This window comes from Chionomys nivalis, chromosome 8 (assembly GCF_950005125.1).
Source record: "Chionomys nivalis chromosome 8, mChiNiv1.1, whole genome shotgun sequence".
NCBI classification, from domain to species: Eukaryota; Metazoa; Chordata; class Mammalia; order Rodentia; family Cricetidae; genus Chionomys; species Chionomys nivalis.
Window position 1 is genome coordinate 54,310,718 of NC_080093.1, and position 24,708 is coordinate 54,335,425.

Sequence of the window (24,708 nt, forward strand, 5' to 3'; positions counted from 1 at the left end):
CAAGAACCCTCTGTCCTGTTTCTGACTATGGTCCTGGCGCCCTCTGGTGGTTAATGTTGGGTCCTTGGCTGCTGACCAGCCCCTAATCCCTACCCCGGGGGCTAATGGCAAACAAGGGCCACGTCCAGGAATCTGTGAGGGAAGGGTTCATGGAAACACTGTCAGAAGCTATCAGGAGAGTCCTTCCTCCCCAGTTACCCACAGCCTCCAGGAAACTGGGTTCAAGGATCTGTCTACAGGCAGAGAAACTGAGACTCAATGAACTGGATGGATCACAACTGCAGGAAGCCTGGTCTGTCCCTCCAGCACCGGTCTTGAGCCCCGCTGTAGAGGCAGTCCTCACACACACCCCAGGCACTGACTGACTGCTGAATAGACAGTACTCAGTTTACCCACACCGCGGGATTCCCCAGGAGGATGGCACACTACAGAGCAGGGCAGATATCTCCAGACCTCCTGGGACCTGGGGGAACAGTTCATCTGATGTGGGATTTCCCTCTGTATGCTGTGGTGATTACCATTAATGAATAAAGGAACTGCTCTGGGCCTATAGCAGAGCTATAGGGAAATAACTAGGTGGGGGAAAACTAAACAGAATTCTGGGAGAAAGGAGGTGGAGTCAGAGAGAAGCCATGGAGCCTCCACCAGGATGCGGGGAACTTTACCCAGTAAGCCACTCCACATGGTGATACACAGATTAATAAAAATGGGTTAAATTAATATGTACAAGTTAGCCGATAAGAAGCTAGAGCTAATGGGCCAAGCAGTGATTTAAATAATATAGTTTCTGTGTGATTATTTCAGGGCTGAGCAGCCGGGAACCAACAAGCAGCCCTTCCTACTACATTCATCTGCCTGCCTGTCCTCCTTGGGACAGCTTGCTATACATCCTTACATAGGTCACATAGTTTTAACACAATCCTTGTTTCCTCAACTAGAGAAACTGTGGCTTGGTGAGGCTGAGGCAGAATTATCTTCTGACCTCAGGTTAGAGTACAGTCACTCAGACCTCATGCCTACAGCAGATTGAGCCCATGGAGGGAAGGGACAGGACCCATGTATCATCCATGCCCTCTTAGCAGTGAGTACAGCTTCCTTGCCAGCTTGGATGTGCTCTCAGACCAATGGCACCAATCCTCCCTTGATGGCTGGGTGGCACCCTATCTTCACTCACACCCAGCCTTCTGGGATGCCATTGGCTACCAAGTGCCAGGTGTGGTATGTGGGGGGAGCAAAGGGGGACACAGCCTGCAGTAGGTGAGTGGCTCCATCAGTCAGCACCAGCAGCCACACACCAGGACTCTGGAAGGAACCGGCAGGTAAGCTCACCCCAGGGCCAGATTGCAGAGGGAGTGGGGCCAGAGAAGAGCCCAGCTCTTCTGTGGGGCAAGTAGGAAGGACAAGCAGGAGCTTTGTTCTATCTTGTTCTATCCACACTTGCACCTCATGCTCTCTTTTCCTCAGCTCTATCAGGGATGGAGCCCCTCTTTCCTGTAGCATCAGAAGAGCAGGTCTACCATGGGCAAGGGAAGGGGCTACCCACTGTTTGGGAGGATCTGGGTGAAGGGCAGTCCAAACTGTGAGCCTCAGACTTGGGGCTTACATCTGCCAGAAAGTAAGGCAGGGCTCAGAGGCTGGGTATGAGGGGAAGTGGAGAGAAGAAGCCAGCTCCTCATAGCTATGTCCATGTCCTGCTCTCTTGGGAATGCCAGGTGTCCTCACTGAGGGGATAAGAGGTGCTATGCTATTTCCTGCCTGCATGTAGTAACCTTTCTGCACCTTCTTATCATTGTGGTTATACTGGAAGCTGGCACAGAGAGTCTGGAGACAAATAGGGTTAGGACCCCAAGGTCTGGGTGCCAACTCTCGTCTTGCCCTGGGTGCTTTCCATATTAGGGGTGAGAAGTACATTTAGTTCAGGCTGTTTCTATGACCACCTCAGCTGGCAAGAGACTCTAGGGTCTCCACTGCCCTGGGATTAAATGCCTGGTTTTTGCCTCTCAGAGTTTGACATAGGATAATGTCCAGAGTCATGCAGTCCAACTCCACCCCGCCCCCCAAAAAACCACCAATAAAGAGGGAGTGTTTAAGACCTGGACACCTGCACATGCAAATCCTATTTGCATGTCTTCCCTCTTGGTGGCCACATTTGCCTGGTCCTTGGCACATGCCCAGATGCTCCTCCACACCAGCCTGGTGGGGAGAGCAAGTACTTGCAGTTCTTGAGAGTTGCATCTACCTCCCATGGCATCCAGGGGTCCAGACCACCCATGCAGTCTACCCTGAAGTAAGGCAAGGTGACCTGGTTCATTATCCATGGGTGGGTGTGCATTGTTGAGACCCATATTGAAAGACATTCTCTAGAAATACTAGTCTTTGAGATAGAAACACCCAGGGACTCAGGATGCCCCAGAGAACTTCTCTCCTGGCTCAAATAAGGCTGTCCATGACCTTCCTACCAGGGACTAAGTAAGGCAAAGAGTGGGTGTTCCCATTTGCAACCCAAAGACTGGGAACACACATGGCTCCCATACCCCAAGCCAGAGGACATATATAGCTTGAGTCACCTCCCTTGCTGCATAGCCCATGTCCAGCTGTGACTGAAGAAACTCTGTTTCCAATAGTGGGGCATGGTACCCATATGGACCCTCGGACAGCAGTTTTGTCTGGAAGCAGGGTCTTTGTAGATAAGATAGAGGGTAATTAGGGGCCCTGGCCCAGTGATGGGGTCCTTTATGGAAGAGGAGAGGACAGATGTGCACGGGCACAATTATGTGACCACAGAGGCAGGGAATGGGACCATGTGGTCACAAACCGAGAGATGCCTAGAGCCCCCCGGGAGCTGAAAGACCAGGGAAGATGTCCTCAGAGCCCTGGAGAAGGCCACAGCTTGTCCATGCCTGGGTTTTGGGTTCCTGTCCCTAACACTTCAGGAGTGGACCTCAGTTAAATCAGACCTCCCAGCTTGTGGTCCTTGTTCCAGCACACAGGGGCATGCCTGTGACCCCATTAAGAGTCCCACAGGAAAACTATAGAGTGTTTTTTTTCTGGGATTGGAAGGGTTTATTCAAATCCTGCCCTCCATGAGCCCTGGGTGTGAGCTCCTGCTGTGGGTGGGGAGATTTACATTTCCCATAACTGGGGCAGTATGGGCCACGGGGGACCCATGGAACTAAGGAGCTGCGCCTGGCTACAGGAACCAGATACAAGGGAGGAGGCCTGTGGCCATACATTGACCCATAGAGGCTACCTTCATAGAGGGCCATATACTGGGAAGTCAGGAGTGATAAGCCAATCTTGGTCTGGAGGCCCAAGGTGAAGAAGCCCTAGTATCCTAGTCTGCTTTCTGATGCAGTGATAAACATCATGGCCCAAAGCAACTTGGAAAGGAAAGGGTTTATTTCATGAAGGGAAAGCCAGGTCAGGAGCCCAAGGCAGGAACTGAAGCAAAGTCCACAGAGGAATGCTGCTTACTAGCTTGCTCCTCATGGCTTACTCAGCCATGATTTTCTTATAGAACCTAGGACCACCTGCCCAGGGGTGCTACTGCCTACAGTGGGCTGCACCCTCCCACATCCATCGTTAATCAAGAAAATGTCCCACAGGCTTGCCTATAGAGCATCTGATATAGGCATTTTCTCAGTCAAGGTTCCCTCCTCCCACATAACTATAGCTTATGTCAAGTTGACAGAAAAAAAAAAAAACAACACCTAACCAGCACACCAGGTGAGGGAGGCCACAAAGATGCTACCACAGCACCTAGAGCAGACCCAAGAAGTCCCTGCCTGCCCAAGTCAGACAGGCTACAAGGAAGAGCCTTCTTACCTCTGCCACCTCTGAGGGACCTACCTCCAATCTTCCCATACCTACCTTAGGTGAAGAGCCCATCCTACTCCCTGCAACGGCTCAGCATAGCTCAATTACAGCCACACAAGACAGTGCTCTTGCACCAAAAGCAGTAAGAGGTAGCTTAGTTTATACTGAGCAGAATATGAATGGCTGTGGCTAATGAGGCTCCAAAGGACATGCCCCACTGAGGCCATAGTTACAATAACCTTTGTAGTCACAGAACAAATGGCAATAATAAGTCAAGGCAATTATCAAACACTTTGGTGGAAAGACCAGGTAGGTAGGTTACAACCACGTGGGAAACCTCTGCTATAGGCCTCAGAAGCTATCTGATGACATTTTTGGCTTTTGAGTGGGTAGAAGCTTAGGATCCGCTGAGAATGGTCTGAAAGCTTGCCTGGTAGATAGATGTTAGGTCAGACAATAGAGGTGGGCACTAAATGGGGTGCTATCAGGGGTGCTAAAGATAGCCGAAGGCAGTCAGGCTCTGGATCTATAACATCTTTCAACTTCCACAACTGGGACGTTCTAATGGGTCCGTCATCTACAGACTCTTCACCGCAGGTAAACTTCAACTCACATCTGCAAAGACCAAACTTCTGTAGAAGGTCATGTGCACAGTACCAGGGGCTATGGGTCAGATGTACTTTTTGTGGGACACTTTCTTTGGGGGTAGCACCATAGCCATGGTGGCTCCAGAGGCATGTGGGAAGAACCTAGGCCTCAACCCCTGTCCAGGTTAGCCACAGAACACAGGAAATACCCCCCCCCATACCTTATACCACTCTGTCCCCTCCTTCTCAGCCCCCTATATTCACAGGGATCTCCCTGTAAAAAGTGTTGGGTCTGAAGTACTATCCCGCAGGCACCTCAAAGCTGGGCACAAGGGACAGCCATGCAGACCTGGGGATCATGGGGAAGTGGGGCATAGAGAGCTATCCCAAGTCAGATAGGAGTTTTCTGCCTACAGTGGAACCCAGGGAAATCCTTCCAGTGTGTTCTTCCCTGGCTGGATACCTGCTTTTAGAAGGGCAGACGTAGGAGCCAAGGCACGATGAGGCCAGGGCCACACTGTGTCCTAGAGATTTTGGGCAATCACCAGAGAAATACAGGGCACCTGTAGGAGGCACAGCTGCAATCACACAGGCCACTCAAGTCACTGCAGTGAAGGATGGAACTCACAGGCTTGGCTTGGCCAGGTGGCTGGGTGGGAGAAGACCTGAACCCAGCCAGAGTAAGAGATGTTGTAGGCAGTCTCTTCATCCTGTTTGCCAAGGTGGGCAATGAAGAGAAAGAGTCTGGTGGGGTCCTGCCTCTGCCTATGAGACCAGGGAGCCAGGACAAGGCTCATCTTCTCTACCCCTCCCTGTTCTTCCCATTGCCCTCTTCAACTGCTACCCTGCACGGACTTCCCTTCCTGACTTCCCTTTCTGCCTTCTGTCCCCGCTTCCCATTTCTAGCCTTCATCTCTGCCTCCCTTCCCTGGCCTCCCCTCCACCTAGGTCCACCTAGGTCCCTCCTTTTCTCCACTCTATCCTCCCAAGCCCTTTGCATCTGATCTAGGTCCCCTGCCTTCTCATCTACCTACTCAGAGGCAAACCAGGGTGTCCTCAGACCTTGTCCAGGACAAGAACAGTCTAGGGTGTGGCACCCTTGGGTTAGGAAACTGAATTCCTTACTTAGTCTTTGGGGGCTTCCAGGACACCCCCTACAAAGGCCTCTGGAGAACTGTGACAGGCGTGTTGGAGTCCAGATGCCCGGAGTTCGGTAAGTGTGGGGAACAGGGGCAGGCAGGGGGGTTGCTGCGCCCCTCTTCCCTGTGGGAAATGAGCCTGACTCTAACTACAGCTACTGTGAAAAAGATGCTAGAGGCATGGAAGGTGGGGCCAACAGGTGGGCAGCTACCTCATGTCACCTGGGATGGGTCTTCCTTGTGAAGAGGGGAAGAGGGTGGTTACCCCACTCTCTGGGTTCCATCATATGTTTCACAGAGAAGCCACCATGCAGACTGCCCAGAGCTCCTGCCCTGGAAGCCCCCCAGATACTGGCGATGGATGGGAGCCAATGCTATGCCTGGGAGAGGTCGACTTCGGAGGGTCCGGGAAGAAGCGAGGCAAGGTAGGGGTGCAGAGACCCCGACCAGATGGGCAAAGGTTGAGAGTTGCTTCCTGCACTTGTGATAATGGGAATCATGAGGTCCGGGACTCCTGCCTCACCCCCCACTCACGAGGGAAAGATATACTGAAACGACCATTATCACACAGACCTTACCCCAAGAGGGTTCTAGGGCCCACTCATCTGTGCCTTGCCCTTAAGCCCAGCCTCCTCCCCCATGCCCAGAATGCCTCAGGAACTCCCTCCAACCTAACATTTACCTTATTCTTAGAATCCCCCAACCCAATGCTGCCTACCTGTGCCCTGACTCTGAACTCATTTGCCCCCTACCCCGCAGTTTGTGAAGGTGCCAAGCAGCGTGGACCCCTCTATGCTCTTTGAACTCCTGCTCACCGAGTGGCACCTGCCAGCCCCCAACCTAGTGGTGTCCCTGGTGGGTGAGGAGCGGCCTTTTGCTATGAAGTCCTGGCTTCGGGACATCCTGCGCAAGGGGCTGGTGAAAGCAGCTCAGAGCACAGGTAAGGCTCTCCCTGGACTGGGCCTGCCTGGACTGTTGCCCTGCTTGTCACTGGGAGGGGGAAGCATTCCTTGGTGACATTTCTCCTACTCACCACCTTTGGTGATACCCAGGGAGACCACGGCAGCAGGTCATGGGCATGTGGTGCAGGTGAACTTTAAGGCCATCACCAGCTGGTCTGTGATGGGCAGAAGCTGGTCCTTCCCTGAGAGCCATCCACTCCAATCATAGGCCATGGCCTCTGAGTGGTGTCAGTGCACCAAGGACCATCTAGGGTGTGTCCCCACACACCACCCTTGCGGGGAAATCTGGCTACTTGTAGATGTCAGAATCAAATCCCTAGGCATTACTTTGAAAATGTATGGGTCCAGAGGATGTCTTACTTTGATTTCTGCTGTGATAGATACCTTGACCATAAGCAACTCAGGGAAGAAAGGATTCATGTGGTTTACAATTCCACATCCGGGCCATCATTTCCGAGACATAAAGGCAGAAATCGAGGCAGTTGGTCACATCCCATCCACAGCCAGGAACAGAGAGAATAAACAAATCTCTACGTACTTGTTCTCATCAAACTTTCGTCTTTTTATGCAATTCAGCGCCGAGGGAAGGGTGCTGCCCGCAGTGTGTGGAGTCTTTCTATATGACTTAACAACCAAGGCAATCCACCACAGACATACCCACTGACCAAGCTGATCTAGATTATGATTCTCTTCCCAGGTGATTCTGGGTTGTCATGTTGATGGTTCAAAAACAGAGTAGCACAGAGGTCAGAGAGATGCTTAGCAGTTAAGAGCATGTACCGCTCTTGCAGGGGACTGGGGTTCTTTTCCCAGCACCCATATCAGACAGCTTGGAACTGCACATAATTCTAGCTTCAGGTAGATTTGACACCTGGTCTCCTCGGGCAACTTCATTCATATGCATATACTGAATGCACTTATATCATTTTAGAAATAAATTAAAGTTAACCAGCACACGTTAACTTTGATATCTCAGTAGAGACCTGAGCCCAATCTCCAACACCCATACAGAAAGTTGGGCGTGGAGGCTTGTACTTGTAATCCCAATACAAAGGGAAACAGACAAGAAAGTCCCTGCCGGACTGGCCAAATCAGCGAGCTCCAGGTTCATCAGAGACTATCTTACACAGACGAGATAAATGGCACCCCTGGCCAGCACATGTGCCTGTCCCCACATAGGTGTCCTGCACACACAAACACACACCCAGCAGGAGGGGTGGAGCTTCTGCGTCTCTCGCTGCAGAAGTGATTATAATAAAGGAATGATTCACAGTCAGAAGGAAGTGGGAGCTTTGTCATCCATGTTACCTGAAAGCATCTATGCCAAATCTTGGAAAAGATCACTATCTGCCACACACATATCCTCCCTGAGCCTTAGTGTCCGTGAGATTCAGAGTGTTCCCTGAAGCTGGGCATGTTGGTGCATACTCTACTCCTAGCACATGGAACGCTGAGGCAGGGGAATTATTTCAATTTACAGGCTAGACTACACTCTAAAGACCCTTTCTGGGGGAAGGGGAATAAAAGCATTTCCCATCACCTGATTCCTGGGTCTCTGGCTATAATATGGCTAGGGGATGAAGCTGGGCCAGTCAGCTATGAGAACTCCAGACCCTTTCTCTCCCAACTCCTATAGGTGCTTGGATCCTGACCAGTGCCCTCTGTGTAGGCCTGGCCCGTCATGTTGGGCAGGCTGTACGTGATCACTCTCTGGCTAGCACATCCACCAAAGTTCGGGTAGTGGCCATTGGAATGGCCTCTCTGGACCGTATCCTTCATAGTCAGCTTCTAGATGGTGTCCAGGTTAGTGACAGGTTCATGGATCCAAGGCTGTTAGGGCTCAGTAAGCTTGTGTGGGTAGAGGAAGCTACGGACAGACTGGAGGACTATGTTACCCACAGAGACTCTGAGAGTATTGAGAGGTGGGGAACAAGTATGGGCTTCAGTGGGAAGAAAGACATTGGTTCCACGGGGCTCAGCACTCCCCAGCAGGTGGCAGCATCACTCAGGAATAAGGGTGGCAACCTGCTACACTCCTCTAGGGAGCCAGACGGATAGCACTCAGGGCCCAGCCTAGCTGGACTGCTGTCTTAATGTGCCGGAAAACCCTGGCCAGGTGGCTTCTGCTCTCTGGTATTCATTCACATCCCCCACTCTGTGGACTGTGTAAGGCATAGCCAATGAGAAGCCCAGGAGGCCCCACTGAGGTGAAGTCTGGACCCCAGCCCAGAAGAGTCTAGAAGGTGGAGCTTTCACAGCCCTGGCCCCAGCTGTTTCCATGGTTCACTCATTCCAGGGAGGCCCCTGGCCCAGCAGTCCAGCCTCCCTCTGCCTGAGGGGTGGGGACTCTGAGGCCTTGCGGAAGCCTTGCCCAGGGCCCCAGCATGGCGTGCACAACGCAGCAAGGCCCAGCCAAAGCTGCTCCTGAGGTCTCCACCTCTCCATGTCTTCCCAAACGCTTGGCACAGGAGGATACTCCCATCCACTACCCTGCAGAGGAGGGCAGCATCCAGGGACCTCTCTGCCCCCTGGACAGCAATCTCTCCCACTTCATCCTGGTGGAACCTGGTGGCCTCGGGAGTGGGGACGGACTGGCAGAGCTACGGCTGAGCCTGGAGAAGCACATCTCTCAGCAGAGGACAGGTTATGGGGGTAAGGCTCACTCCAGATGCACAGGCAGCATCTTGGGGATGCAGACATGGAGATATGATACACACTTCATAGAGAATGAGTGGGAAAAGGCCTTCCAGGAAGCATCCCCACCCCACCCCACCCCCACCCCCGCCGCATGCCTGAGCATAAAGACCCGGGAAGAAGAGCTGTTGGGGTGGGATGGGAGAGTGGCACAGCTGGGTAGGATGGCCCTGGCTAGGCAACCACCTCTTGGCCAGATAGCAGGACAGCTGCCACTGTTTTAATTGGCACTGTTCTGGCTGCAGACTCTACTAGCCCAGAAGGCTTCTAAGAGGTGCAGTCCCCTCCACTGCCACCAGGGGGCAGAAATGCCTGAAGGAATGGGTACAACTGGCTGGTGTGAAAGAGATGGACTGGGAAAATCAGAGCAGACGAATGATATGTATAAATGACTATACCACTGCTTAGCATGTGTGTGTATATTAACAAGCAACCGTGTAATTCTTTGGTGAAGCCAATGAAAACAGGTCTGTATCTGATACCACAAAGGCCTCCACAGGACCCCAGCAGTTTGGGGTTGCTCCCACCCGCTTCTATCACTTTGTTGGCCCAGTGTGTCTCTTGTGATGCAGAGCGACTCTATCCTAGGCTGGTAGAGTGGCTACCTAGCCATAGTGCGGCTATCCTTGGATATGGTCGGTGCCACAAGGCCTCACATCTCACAGGTTACTTTGCTTACCTGCCAGCCCTGAAGAGTACAGACAGACAGCTGAAGTCTTGGCCCACGGTCAGGGATTTCATACACTATCTTGGCTGAAAGTGAGAGGGGGAAAGCCACCGTGGGCTGGAGATGTCGCTCGGTTAGTAGAGTGCTTGCCTGTGGCACGCAATGCTCTGGGTTCAGTCCGCAGCACGGAATGAACCGGGGGCTGTGGCACATGCTGTGGTCCTAGCACTCTGGAAATGGAAACAGGGACATCGTCCTAAACTACATTTCAAAATCCAAGACCAGACTGGGCTACATCAGACCCTGGTTTTGGTTTTTTTGTTTTGTTTTGTTTTGTTTTTTAAAAAGAAGCAGGTGGTGGCACATGCCTTTAATCCCAGCACCTGGGAGTCAGAGGCAGGTGGATCTCTGTGAGTTCAAGGCCAGCCTGGTCTACAAAGTGATTTCCAGGACAACCAGGACTGTTACATAGAGAAACCCTGTCTCAAAGGGGGGGGGGGGAGAAGGAAGCTTTTTGGCAGGGTGTGCCTGAAACATGGTAACTGGAGGGGGGCGGTGTCCTGAGATTGGGGGGGATTAATGAGGAGGACCTGAGTTTCTCCCTTTCTGAGCATCAAGTGGCCTCATGGCTGCTATATCCACAGGCACCAGCAGCATCCAGATACCTGTCCTTTGCCTACTGGTCAACGGTGACCCCAGAACCCTGGAGGTAAGGACAGGGAAGAGGAAGGGTCTGACTGGAGTCAGGGAGGATGTGGTGGTTTTCCAAGGTACCCCGGGGTAGTGTGGAGGGCTGAGGCACCTCCTAAATGTGCATCTGGATGTCACCTGTGCCTCCCCAGAGGATTTCCAGGGCAGTGGAGCAGGCTGCCCCGTGGCTGATCCTGGCAGGTTCTGGGGGCATCGCTGATGTACTTGCCGCTCTGGTGAGCCAGCCTCATCTCCTGGTGCCTCAGGTGACTGAAAAGCAGTTCAGAGAGAAATTCCCCGGCGAGTGTTTCTCTTGGGAAGCCATTGTGCACTGGACGGAGCTGGTGCGTGCTGCTGGGGGTCGCTGTGGCCACGTGCTGTGTCTCTCCTCCCAGCAACCCCTGGGGTGGGAATGTCCTTCCTGAAAGTCTTGCAGGCCTTGCCTGTGCCCTCTCTCCCATCCCATCTTGGAATCAAGTGGGTCCTTATGCAGCAGTGAGACCAGCCAGCCAGCCTGTCAGGCTGAGCTGCTAAGCTAGGCTTGTGGGTCCGCGGGACAGAGTGGTTTGTCTGAAGACCCTTTCAGGCTCCGTTCAGACCTCAAGACCTCTTCCTGGCCCTAGCTACAGAACATTGCTGCGCACCCCCACCTTCTCACTGTGTATGACTTCGAGCAGGAGGGTTCTGAGGACCTGGACACTGTCATCCTCAAGGCACTTGTGAAAGGTGAGCCGCCTAGACCTGCCCGCAGAGGCAGCAGGACTCAGCAGTGTCCGCAGCGGATTACTTGTCTGGTGACTCAGATTTGCAAAGCCTTTCTGAAGTGTGCAGTCTAGTGACTTATAATCTAGCCTCAGGGAATTGTCACCACCACCAATACTGGAATTTTTCTATTACCCCTCCCAAAAAGCCTTAGCAACTTCACCTTGTCCCTAGGTCCTGGTCCCCTACCTGCTTTCTGTCTATAGATGTGAACTTTGGGGCCACTTTGCATGAATGGAATTACAACCTGCATTGTTTGTACCCAGTTTCCCTCATAAAGCACAATGTCCCACAGACCCATTCCCCCTGGCAGATAGTGCCAGGAAACCCTGATTTCCAAGGCTGAGTTCTAATATTTACTGTGTAGATGTACCATGCATCTGTCCACTCGGCCACTGATGAAGGTGTTGGATTACCACCCAGGCTTGTCAGTCCAGTGGGGCTGACCTGGAACAGGTGTACACAGGCTGGAAGCTGGGCAAGGCAGTGTTGGGGAAGGAATGAGGGCATACCTGAGTAAGGGGCCACTCCAAGAGGGCCTGGTACACCTGGGGCTGAGGATGCGTCTCAGTTGGCAAAATGTTTGAGCCAGGCAGTGGTGGCTCTTGCCTTTAATCCCAGCACTTGAGAGACACAGGCAGGTGGATCTCTACACGTTCCAGGCCAGCCCGGTCTATAGAGTGAGGTCCAGGATAGTCGGGGATATACAGTGAAACCCTGCTCAAAAACAAAAAAAAATTACCTAGCATATACAAGGCCCTGGGTTCAATTTCATGACCTCATGAACCAGATGTGATAGCTTACCCCTGAGAGGCAGGAGGATCACCTGGTAGGCAGGAAGATCAGCAGCTCAAAGTCGTCTTCGGCTACCTAGCAAGTTCAAGGTCATTCTGGTCTACAAAAGGGCTGCTCTGGTTTTAGCCACTTGCCTTCCCAAGACAGTGAGGCCCAGGGAGCCTGGGAGCCCAGGACCACATGTGACTTTCAGTGAGTCCCAGCTTCATGGAGACAAAAGCCTGGCACTCTTAATCCTGGGGTTTGGGAGTAGCTGTGGCCTTCGGTGAAAGTGTACAGCCATTCTCCATGAGAAGTGTGTCTGCATGGGAGTGTACGGCCCTGCCTTGTTCATGGGCAAGATGTTGGCCAAGGTGTACATTACCGGAAACCTGTGCAGACTAAGTCCAGGAGGTTCTGGAATGTTGTCCCTGAGTGTTTAGTTTAGTCCTGTGCCTCTTGCTGCAGTTCAAAGGCAGCTGCCAGCCCCCATCAAGTCTGTAGAGAGTTCCAGTTCCTCCCCTCCATCTCTGTGGGACTCCCTCCCTCCCACAGCCTGCAAGAGCCACAGCCAGGAGGCCCAAGACTACCTAGACGAGCTCAAGTTGGCTGTGGCCTGGGACCGCGTGGACATTGCCAAGAGCGAGATCTTCAATGGCGATGTGGAATGGAAGGTGCCCCCCTACCCAGACCTGATTCGGGAACACTGGGCAGGGAATGTACTGAAGCCTGAGGAAGCAGGGTCTCAGGGGTGTCATCTGGGTCCACTCTGTTCCAGCTGTTGTCCTGGAGGGGGTCAGAATGACATTAGGGAATCCCCAAAGTCCAAGCTGGGGTGTTAGAGTCCTGACACTTATTGTCAATGCATCAGTCCTTTCCTATCTCTGGCCCCTGAGTCCTGAATGCTCTGCTGACCCATGCCTGCTCCAGTCTCAGGGTACAGATTGGGGTGCCCAGGAGAGGATGTCCAGCCCCTCTTTCTTCCTCTTACTGTCCCGATCTCCTCCTCTACTGGGTGAATCCAGTCCTGCGACCTGGAAGAGGTGATGACGGATGCCCTAGTGAGCAACAAGCCTGACTTCGTGCGCCTCTTTGTGGACAGTGGCGCTGACATGGCCGAGTTCTTAACCTATGGGCGGCTGCAGCAACTTTACCACTCGGTATCCCCCAAGAGCCTCCTCTTTGAACTGCTACAACGTAAGCATGAGGAGGGCCGGCTGACACTGGCTGGCTTGGGTGCTCAACAGGCCCGGGAGCTGCCCATTGGATTGCCTGCTTTCTCACTCCACGAGGTCTCCCGTGTACTCAAGGATTTCCTGCACGATGCCTGTCGTGGTTTCTACCAAGACTGGCGCAGGGCAGAGGTGAGTAGAACCAGGTTGGGCCAAGGTGTGCTGAATGGGTTGAATGTTGATGCCCTGTTCTGTAGGAGAGAGGGCCACCCAAGCGACCAACAGGCCAGAAGTGGCTGCCAGACCTCAATCGGAAGAGTGAGGACCCTTGGAGGGACCTGTTCCTCTGGGCTGTGCTGCAGAACCGTTATGAGATGGCCACATATTTCTGGGCCATGGTGAGCAGTCACCTCAGTCCATGGCTCCCTTGGCACCCTGAGAAACAGACTGGAGAATGGTGGGACAGTTGGGCCACCTTCTAAAATCCTGTCTTTCCATCTTCCAGGGCCAGGAGGGTGTGGCTGCTGCTCTGGCTGCCTGCAAGATCATAAAGGAAATGTCCCACCTGGAGAAGGAAGCAGAGGTGGCCCGCACCATGCGTGAGGCCAAGTATGAGCAGCTGGCCCTGGGTGAGTGACAGGTAGAAGGCCTCTGCTTCTCTTCCCCTAAAGACAGGGAAGTGGCTGTCTACAGAAAGTAGTTCAGAGTAACCCTCGTGGCCTCCTATGTAGAGCACAGAACTCAGGGCAGTTACTCCTGAGAGTGGAGGTTGGTCAAAAAGTCCTGAACAGGGAGGTGGAGAGGTGACAGGCCTCAGTACATGATAGCTACATAGTAGGCCCTACCACAGAGTGAAAGGTGTTTGGCAATTAAGGCCCTCACAGTACTAAGAGAAGGGCAAGAGAAGGTCAGAGGTTGAGAAGGACCCTGGGACCAAGCAGGGACTCTCAGTGGCCCTGTAGCATGGGAGGCCTGGTTGGAGCCTAGAAAATAGATGCAGGATGTATGTATGCTGCAGAAGATGGGGATCCAGGGGCCAGGTATCAGCACCCCATCCCAGCAGTTGGCTTTTGTGCAGATCTTTTCTCAGAGTGCTACAGCAACAGTGAGGACCACGCCTTCGCCCTGCTGGTACGCAGGAACCACAGCTGGAGCCGGACCACTTGCTTGCACCTGGCCACTGAAGCCGATGCCAAGGCCTTCTTTGCCCATGATGGTGTGCAAGTGAGTGGCTCATCAGCCTAAGGATGGCCTGGGGTGAAGGCACGTTGGCAGGGCCCAGGCTACCCACCCAGAACACTGAGGTACCTCAGCTAATGTCCCAGCCTACAGTTTCCAGCTCATGTACAAGCAACATATGGAAGGGACCAGGAAGGGTAGCTGATCCTTCATCAGGGATGCTTTTCTAGCTTGGTTCTTGGACCCAGTAACAAGTAACACCTGTTCTCAGTTTGGTTGTCCTTAACCCCAATTCACAATTCTGTTATTGAAAGGTTACAACAGGGCTGGGGGTGTGGCTCAGTAAATAGAGTATACAGCATGCACGAAACCCTGGGTTCAATCCCTAGAACTGAATAAATCAGGTGTGGTGACCCATGACAGCAATCCCATCATTAGGGAGGTGGAGACAAGAGGACCAGGAGTTCAAGGCCATCCTCAGCTAGGTAGTTCACAGCTTTCCTGAGTTATAGGAGACTGCCGCAAAGACAAAAGAAGGGAAGGAGAGCAGGTTGCGAACAGTCAAACATGTGCTCCTGGAAAGAGTCTGACCTTCTGCCAATCAGGTGCACAGGAGGGGGCTTGAGGGGGGGGGTCTGTGCACCTCAGGCACAGGGCCCTGTGTAAGTGAAAATGTGGTGGTAGGCATCCAGAACATGGAACTTTATTCTAGGCATTCCTGACCAAGATCTGGTGGGGAGACATGGCCACAGGCACACCCATCCTACGGCTGTTGGGTGCCTTCACCTGCCCAGCCCTCATCTATACCAACCTCATCACCTTCAGGTAGGTTTATGTAGGCAGCAGCAGGCGCCAGAGTCTCACTGTTAACACTTCTCATAGCCCAATGCCCAATTGACTATGTGAGCCCTCCTTCTCAGTGGGCCTAGTACTTCCTTCTTTGTCTGTGTGCTTGGGATAGCCTTCCCTGTGTTGCAGTGAGGATGTCCCACAGAGGATGGGCCCGGAAGATCTGCAGGAGCCAGACAGCTTGGATGTGGAAAAGAGCTTCCTGTGCAGACAGGGTGGCCAGTAAGAAGTGGCAGGGGGGTGAAATGGATAGAGGGGCCAAGAAGGATGAAGCAAGGAAAGATGGAAGGAGCTAGGAAGGTGGGAAAGGTGGTAGACTGGGCCCAGAAAGACAGAGGGCAAGGAAAATGGAGGCGAATATAGAAGGGGTAGAGAGGGCTGAGAAGGATAGAGAAGGCTGGGGATCATGGGAATTAAGAACAGAGGAAACTGGGAAGGATGGAGAGAGAGGAAGGGGTTAGACACAGGTAGACAGAGGTGAACTCCCATGGGGGTATGGTGGTTAGGTGCCTCCTCACCATGGTGACCTCCTCTGCACCCACACAGATTGGAGAAGCTGACAGAAACACCAAGGGCTCCAGGCGAACTGGGCCCACAAGCCGCCTTCCTGCTCACACGGTGGCGGAAGTTCTGGGGAGCGCCTGTGACTGTGTTCCTGGGGAACGTGGTCATGTATTTTGCATTCCTCTTCCTCTTCACCTATGTCCTGCTGGTGGACTTTTGGCCACCTCCCCAGGGGCCATCTGGGTCTGAGGTCACCCTCTATTTCTGGGTGTTCACATTGGTGCTGGAGGAAATCCGACAGGTCAGTGGGGAGCCTGGCCTTCTTCTGGGCTTTGCAACTCAGGCTGTGTTATGTGTAGCTCCAGGCGGGGCCTGCTCTGAGGGCCAAGACTGTCCATCTATAGAACAAGACCACAGTGTGGCCTTCCTGTCAACCCAGGCTACTGTGCCATGGTCCTGGTCATACTGAGCCCCAATCCCAACTCCAGACCCAGCCCTTATCGTGATCAGAATAAGCCTGATCTTCATCACAGTCTTGATGTCCATCACAGTCAGAGCCCTGAGCATGACTTCAGCTCCATCCTGAGCCCTGAGCCCTGCTCCACATTGATCATGATTCCCTAGCAGAGTCTGAACCCTGGCCTGAGTCACTGGCTAAGTCCAGACACTCAATGTAAGCTGACCCTGAGTTCAGTCACAGACAGTTCTGACTCAACTTCAGCTGCACCTCATTTTTTGTTCCCAGACTCAGCCCTGAAATATCTTCAGCTGATACCCCCAGACCCAACCATACACGGGCTCCTAGTCACCAGATGATTCTGATCAGCTTGGCAAACTGAGCCTTGATCCATGCAGATTCTACTCTGGTCTCAGGGAGGTGGAACCTGGCAGCTGTAACCAGACTTCCTCCCTCCGCCAGGGCTTCTTTACAGACGAGGACACACGCCTGGTGAAGAAGTTTACTCTGTATGTGGAGGACAACTGGAACAAGTGTGATATGGTGGCCATCTTCCTGTTCATTGTTGGTGTTACCTGTAGGTCTGTAGCCTCCGCTGGGCTGGATGGGCAGGTCTAGGAGGCCCACTCAGTCCTCTGGAATCCTGGTGTGGTCCTGGAAACTACCCTTTGGCCATTTGGCGAGCGTACATTGTATCTTGGGGAAACCTCTTGATGTCCATGGGCACCTGCGGCTCTACCCAGTCATTGTCTCTCTCCAGGATGCTGCCCTCCGTGTTCGAGGCTGGCCGCACTGTTCTGGCCATCGACTTCATGGTGTTCACACTTCGGCTCATCCACATCTTTGCCATTCACAAGCAGCTGGGTCCTAAGATCATCATTGTAGAGCGGATGGTGGGTCCTGGGGACCCTGATCCTTGAGGGGGATGAGGCACTGGGTCCCCAGCCTTGGATAGATAGGGCACCTAACCCAGAGGATAGTGAGTTCTCAGGACCCTAAACTCATTGAGGGTGAGTCCCCTGGAGCCCCAGCCCTGGATAGTAGAGGAGCCCAAAGGAACACTGACTCAGATGGTAAGGGCCCTGGGCTTTAACTCTAGATGAGAGTAAGCCACCACTATGTCCACCTAAAGGGGTAATTCCTGTAGTCCCAGCCTTGGGTAGATGGGATCCTAGCCCTGGGTGGAGGTGAGCACCCTGGAACCCTAACTTGGGTTAGGGGTAAGCCCCCTTGGACCTTGACCTTGGGTGGTGATGAGCCCTGTGGTTGTGCCATCCCAACCCTGGCTGGCAGTGGGAACCTGGAATCTCCAACCCTGAATGGGGGTAAGTCCTGAAACCCCAGCCAAGGTGGTGGCGAGAACCCTGACACCATAGGCCTGAGAGGGGCTGATCCACCTGGAACTCTAACCCTTGGCTGAGGTAAGAACCCAGAAACGCCAGCCCTAGGTGAGAGTAAGCTCTCCGGACTCCCACATGGAGGAAAGTGAGTTCCCATTCAGCCCATCTGTGACTGTGAGCCTCCCCCTTGCAGATGAAGGATGTCTTCTTCTTCCTCTTTTTCCTGAGCGTGTGGCTTGTGGCCTATGGTGTGACCACACAGGCCCTACTGCACCCCCATGACAGCCGTCTGGAGTGGATCTTCCGCCGAGTGCTCTACCGGCCTTATCTGCAGATCTTTGGGCAAATCCCTCTGGACGAGATTGATGGTTTGTGCTGAGCCAGGAAGGTGGGCTGGTGGGCTCCAGGATATGTGGTCCTCTGCTGGGACTTCTGTGTCACCAAGGCCCTGGCTGGAAATGCCTGAGACAATCCTAATTTTAGGCCAGAGGCCTTATGTACCTCCCAGGCTGGGATCCAGAGGCAGGACAAGACACAGCCAGTCATAGAACCCCCACCTTTTCCCTGACTGGGAAGTAGGCCATGGAGATTCCAAATAGCCAGAGCTGACTTTCTGTCTGAGGAGGCCGAGGGCTGGGTTGGCTCTTGGAGACAGAGGTCTTGTGAGGGGCAGAAAATGGACAGACGCTATGAGCACAGCATGAAGAACCTGGGCCACCCTGGCCATTCCATGCTGCTTTACCTGACTGAAGTCTCCACGTGATCCATCTGCTCACCACTTCCAACTGAACCCACTTCCATTAGGAATCCATCCAGCTTGTGTGTGCTGCCTGTTGGGGTGTGGCTTGTTTGTAATCATGGGTGTCCCTTCAACGTAGGCCCTGCACCTAGCTAGGGCTGATGGAGATCCTAGGAACTTCATGACAAGTGGGTGCAGCTGGGTACTTACAGCAGGGGTCTTGTGGGTGGTGGAGGAAGGAAAACACTGGAGCCAGAACGGGGACCTGTGAGGACCTAGGGGGACTAAGATTGGGCAGAGGGATCTGGTTCATTAGACAGGAAAAGGGCTTAGAGAGTGGGGGCTTAGGACAACAGCTCTACTGAGCATGCACAGGCTTAGAGATGGGGTGCAGATGGAGGCATAAGGGTGAGTGTTCATGCTAGTGTCAAGGGACTTAGGGTTAGTCAACCATGGAGCTATGCAATTTGAATAGTCAGTAGAGACCTGACTCCGGCCATCCTGGGGGAGGCCAGGTCAGCAATCACAACACTTGATGAATATTTGTCAATAGAGGACGTGAGATTGGAGCAAGCCCAGGCCTCTGACGACAGAAGGGCTGGGAATTAACTTCGAATTGGAGTGTTCCCAAGCCATACCCTGGGCTGTTTTCTTCTCCCCACCCCAGCGCCTTTGGTGTTTGCTCAACCTGAGCCATCACTTTCCTAGCCATTAGCTTAAGCAGGTATTGCCTGCCTCTCCCCTCCTCCTCACCATATGGCCTCATGACCCCAGTCCCTGGGGGCAGAAAGAGGAAGTTGAGTGCCCTGGTCAGAGCAGCTCTGGAGTCTCAGTTCTCTAGTAACTACAATTCTGGTCTCTCTTGCACAAGCATTGGGAAACAGGCTCAGGCCAACTGGCAGCCTAGAAGGGCAGCAGGTTGGTAGGGCCTTAGTCTAGACATGGAGGCCACCACAGGGTCAGCAGAACCACTATGGATGTGACGGGTATAGCGAGGCATGAAGCAGTTTTGCCAGTCCCCTTGTTAGTTCCCCACATAGAGTCTACTAGGCCGAGAATGGACTGGTATTCTCTAACATGTCTGTGCTCAGAGGGAAACTAAGGTCTGGGTAATTCTGGCCGACTTTGTGAGGTATAAAAACAGGGGAAGCCCTTCCCTTCCCTTCCCTTCCCTTCCCTTCCCTTCCCTTCCCTTCCCTTCCCTTCCCTTCCCTTCCCTTCCCTTCCCTTCCCTTCCCTTCCCTTCCCTTCCCTTCCCTTACCCCCTTCACTCCCTTCATACCACACTTTCTCCTCTTTCACCAAACTCTGAACTCCAGGGTCAAATTGTGTTCAACCAGGCCATGTGGGCCTTCTCAGACCTCAGGCAGGTGCAGACTTATGGCTTCACAAAGTGGGGCTTGGCCACTTCTCTGGGGTACCTTGGGAGGGAAGAGAGTGGGGGAACAGATTCATTCATAGGCATGGGGGCTGCTAAGGTAAAAAGATGAGATCCGGCTTTCTCAGAAGGCTGCATATGCCCCTCCACACAACACTCATTTACTGTCCCACGGGTTGACAGTTCATCATAACTCACTGGGGCAACAAGGCAGGAATTTGTCCTAGAGAGGGAGACAGGGTCAGAGAAACATTAGTACATACAGGTAGACCTTGAAAGTCCAACATAGCAGAATTGCACCCCCACACAGCCTCCCTGGAGTGTCACTTGTAACACAGAGCTCTAGAAGAACAGGAATAGAACCTGCATGCAGGCACATAAGTCCACACCACTTACACGGCAGTCATCCACCAGCACACAACCTGGAGAAGATGGAATGGATGCAGGGATGGCAACCTCGGCCTGTGCTGCCCTGCAAGCTTGGCCAGGTGTAGCCAAGGTGGAGACCTGGAGGGGAAACACATAAAGGGGCTGACAGCTCAAATGGGGCTAGTGTTGTGGCCCAGAGCCTTAGAGGGGATGCCCAGGACAGTGGAAACTCCCAGAGTGGGCAGAGATGCCTAGAAGGTGGCAGACACACTCCTACCTGGGAGCCCTGGGTGGGAAAGGCACAGATAGTAAGCCCTTCTGGGGTAGGTGAGGAATTGTTTCATACAATGACAGACAGAAATGGGTTCCAGGACTCTTGTATCCTCACTTCCGTTCCTCACATGGACTTGGCTTGCCTCCATGCCCTGTGACCTTTCCTGGAATCCCAGCAGGGAGTGCAGATGATACGCAGTCCACCTGCTAGTTTGGTGCAACTAGGGCTGGCTTCCACAGTGGCGCTTTTGGTGCTTTGTGGTTCACATAGCCAGCCCTTTGTGAACCAGGCCCCTGGCTGCTTAGCCAGACTTGCACCCTGGTGGCCTCAGCTTGGAACCACATTCCCAGTCTGAAGATGTCTGTTTGTCTTGCAGAGGCCCGTGTGAACTGTTCACTTCATCCTCTACTGCTGGAAAGCTCGGCTTCCTGTCCCAATCTCTATGCCAACTGGGTGGTCATTCTCCTTCTGGTCACCTTCCTGCTGGTCACTAATGTGCTACTTATGAACCTGCTGATCGCCATGTTCAGGTACCCCCTCTTCTCCTGGACACCTGCCCTCACTACATCCCTGCTCAAATTTCTCAGTGGAGCTGGTTTCAGGGTGCCGGCAGAGATAGGACCTGTGTCTCTAGGAGAAAGGACCTAGTCCCTTTCGCTGTTGTGTCCACTGGGCTGGCCCTGCAGTAGAGAGCCAATGCCTCAGCTCCGGGCATACTGTGAACACACCCCAGCTCAATGCCTGATGTCTATCCTGCTAGGAAGGAGAGTGAGTCTACAGGCATGGGGATTCAGGCCTGTGAGTATGTCCCACGGCAGTACACTTGAGTCTGTGACTGAGGGGTGCTGGCCCCTGTCTTAGTCTTCTTTCCATTGCTGGGAAACTTAGGAAAACCTGAAAGCAACTTAGGAAGAGGCATGGTTTACTTCATCTTACATGCCCAGATCACAATCCATCACCGAGGGAAGTCGGGGCAGGAGCTCAAAGCAGGAACCACACAGGAATGCTGTTTGCTAGCTCACTCAGGTTCACATTTAGCTGGACTTCTTACACAGCCCAAGACCACTCACACAGCAAATGGTGCGGCCCACAATGGCTTGGGCCCTCCTACATCAAATAATAGTTAATATAACCCACCACAGACATATGCACGGGGCAATGGGATCTTGGCAGTCCCTCAATTGTGGCTGTCTTCTCAGGTGACTCTAGATGGTCAAGTTGACAGTTAAACCTATGTTAGCCTCCATCTCTGAAAGGGCTCCCAGTACAGGCCAGCTGCCCCCTGAATGCAATTAAGATGACATATAGGGAATGGAGAGTAAATGGGGTGGGATGAAAGGTGGGAAGTGGGATCCAGGAGGGGTGGCATATAGGGTGGGAAGTGGCGCCGGGTTGAGGAAGAATGTTTCAATGGGTGGGGAGAGCAGCTTATAAGGCAAGGGCTTGGCCATGTGTCCTGTAGCTACACATTCCAAGTGGTCCAGGGCAATGCCGACATGTTCTGGAAGTTTCAACGCTACCACCTCATCGTTGAATACCACGGGCGACCAGCTCTGGCCCCGCCCTTCATCCTGCTCAGCCACCTGAGTCTGGTGCTCAAGAGGGTCTTCAGGAAAGAAGCCCAGCACAAGCGTCAACACCTAGGTGAGGTCACAGGCTGGATGCCACTGTTCCCAAGGGTCCTAGCTGCCAGAGAAGACTCACAGGAGGGATTGGGGTTTCTCATCTAGCCCCAGGCCCATACTAGACAGCCATAGGGCCATCCTGTCCCCTTGCAGCCCAAAATTCCTCCATGGGGCTTATTTCTGCCATCTGCCTTGTGCCCCACCTGGTGGCATCTGCACTAGTCCCTTGCCACAGCCTGGGCTTGGGCTCTGCCCTAGGGGCCCACACAGCTCTCCAAGGCTTGCTGCTGTCTCCCACCTTGCCAGAGAGAGATTTGCCTGCCCCCTTGGACCAGAAGATCATTACCTGGGAAACAGTTCAAAAGGAGAACTTCCTGAGCGCCATGGAGAAACGGAGGAGGGACAGCGAGGGAGAGGCGCTGAGGAAAACGGCACACAGGTGGGGCGGCCTGTGGGACTCCACACAGCAGGCATGTGAGGCTCGGGCTGGCAGGGGTCACCATGCCTGTTCATGGGCTGCCCAGAGATGTAGAGAGGGCCCTACCTGGAGGCAGGTGGACTCAGATGCAGTGGGGCTGGGTTGACCTTGGTCAACTGGGTGTTATGAGGGGCAATAAGTCTGGGAGGGGCTCCCTAGTGCAAGCATATGGAGGCAGAAAAGTATCTAGTCTTTTCAGTAATGGTGGGATTTTCGGAACTGCCTTAAGGCTGATGAGACTCTTTAGTGCCAGTAATAGGACGACTGAGCTGGGGAAACATGGCTGTGTCACAGGACCCAGCACTCCAGCCTCTTGCTCTAGGGGGAGGGTGTGGGGGGAGGGACGGGACATAAACCCCATAATTAGGTATCTTTATGAATGGGACTCTGTCTTCATCCTCTCTCAAGTCTGAAGATCCATCCCCAGACAATGCTGGGTGGTGGAAGGGCTGTTCCTGAACACTTCCAAGCAGGTGCAGGACCTCAATCTCTGGGAGGACACAGAAGTGTTCCGTATCTACAGACAGAGCCCAGATCCAGATTAAAAGGAGAGTAGCGCAGAGGCAACAGCAGACCGAGGCCGAGAAAGCAGTTAGGGCAGGCAGGCTCCCCCTTGTGGCGCGCCATGGAAGTGTCACATCTGTGGCCGTCTCTGCTTTCCAGAGTGGACTTGATTGCCAAATACGTCGGGGGGCTGAGAGAGCAAGAAAAGAGGATCAAGTGTCTGGAATCACAGGCAAGCCATCAACCCACTGTCCATTCTTCTTGAGGTGGGGCCATCCTTCTGCTTCTATGGGAACTACCATATAGCCCTGTACTAGCATTCTGATGGGCAGCATTAGGGCCGGGACAGAGCAGAGGGATTATGGCCCGGGTAGATGAGATCTCAGGGCAAAAACATATGTTGGCCTATGCTTGTCCTTGCCCCAAGTCACTTTAGAGACCCACCTTTCTTCTAGAGCTGTTCCAACAAAACCTAGAATCTCCACCGCTTCCTGTCACCATCCCTTATGCAACATGGGGGAGCCTGGTCCAGAGTGAGGAGTCTTGGTGCCGCAGTTGCCCTGGCAGGGAGTCACATGGGAGGGACCCCGTGCCAAAGTCCAGCACCTTCTTTGGCTTCTTCCAGGCCAACTACTGTACGCTTCTCCTGTCCTCCATGGCTGACACAGTGGCTCCAGGCAGCACCTACTTAAGTAAGTGTTGTTCAGGCCATGGGAATGAGGTGGGCATGGGCTTTTCCCTTTGGCCACTGACTGGGGCAAGAGCAAAGCTGTAGGCTGAGCATCTGGCCTTGCTTCCCCACCTGTGCTGGACGTGCCTACCCCCTTGGCAGGCCGCTGTTCCCAAGGCACACAGGTGCCTGAGGCAGAGCCTTAGAGTGCCAAGGATCTGTCTGGTATGAAACCTGCTGGACAAGCGGCCTTATCACACTCATATCCTGGACCTTGCCTCTCTCCTGCCTTGTCCTGCCCCAGCTGGGGCTCCACAGCTGAAGGTCCTCTCTCCCTTCCTTACTCCCAGGCTCTCAGAACTGTGGTCGCAGGAGTCAGCCAGTCTCTGCCAGAGACAGGGAGTACCCAGAGGCTGGCATGCCACCCTCAGACACCTGACATGGAGGGACCACCTGTCCTAGAGCCCCAGACCTTGCCATCTTGGGGTCTACCAACCTTTCCCTACTCTCAGCAACTCCCAGAAATGGTCTTCTAGGCCTTGTCACACACCACTTCTTGGACATTCCTTCCTATGAAAATGAAATTGATGTCTCTTGGCACCTATCTGGGAGCCCCAGCAGGAGGAAGTTCTTCCGGTCCTACCTAGAGCACTCACTGGCATGAACTGGACAGCAGGAACTAAGTCCCACACAGGACACCATCTGCCTAGGCTGAACTAAAGTGGGTCTAGGCCCCTATCTCTACCCTGAGTTCCTAAGAAAACCACCTTTTAAACACCAGCAGTTTCTTTCTGCTCTCAAAGACCTGCCTTGACCCTTCTGCCCCCACAGCATTATCTGTGAAACCATTGTGGCAGTAACCCCAAGATACTGTCCAAGGGTACCCAATGATGCTATAAAGCCTGCAGACCACCTCGACCCAGTTACACTGGAAAGCAGGGATGGTTGAACATGCATTTCAAACACCTGGGGAGCATGGGGAGCTACCTAACCTATTGAACGGCATCTCGGTTGCTTCCATTGCTCCTCAAAATATATGACCATCCAGGCTGATCCCTCGTTTTGGGGGACACTCAAGT

The 24,708-nt window shown here is 53.4% G+C and overlaps 1 protein-coding gene across 1 annotated transcript; it reads left to right on the plus strand.

Moving 5' to 3' along the window:
- Positions 1 to 5,562: 5,562 nt before the first annotated feature.
- On the plus strand, positions 5,563 to 24,242 carry Trpm5 (transient receptor potential cation channel subfamily M member 5). Its single transcript, XM_057778535.1, has 25 exons — positions 5,563 to 5,616; positions 5,841 to 5,967; positions 6,302 to 6,482; positions 8,141 to 8,307; positions 8,973 to 9,156; positions 10,510 to 10,574; positions 10,708 to 10,899; positions 11,179 to 11,281; positions 12,647 to 12,765; positions 13,117 to 13,455; positions 13,521 to 13,661; positions 13,769 to 13,892; positions 14,342 to 14,487; positions 15,155 to 15,267; positions 15,421 to 15,513; positions 15,838 to 16,096; positions 16,715 to 16,833; positions 17,013 to 17,145; positions 17,786 to 17,960; positions 20,729 to 20,882; positions 21,815 to 21,996; positions 22,284 to 22,416; positions 23,119 to 23,191; positions 23,585 to 23,651; positions 23,980 to 24,242. The coding sequence occupies exons 1-25, from the start codon at positions 5,603 to 5,605 to the stop codon at positions 24,066 to 24,068; spliced, it is 3,492 nt and encodes a 1,163-aa protein (XP_057634518.1). The 5' UTR covers positions 5,563 to 5,602; the 3' UTR covers positions 24,069 to 24,242.
- Positions 24,243 to 24,708: the final 466 nt, after the last annotated feature.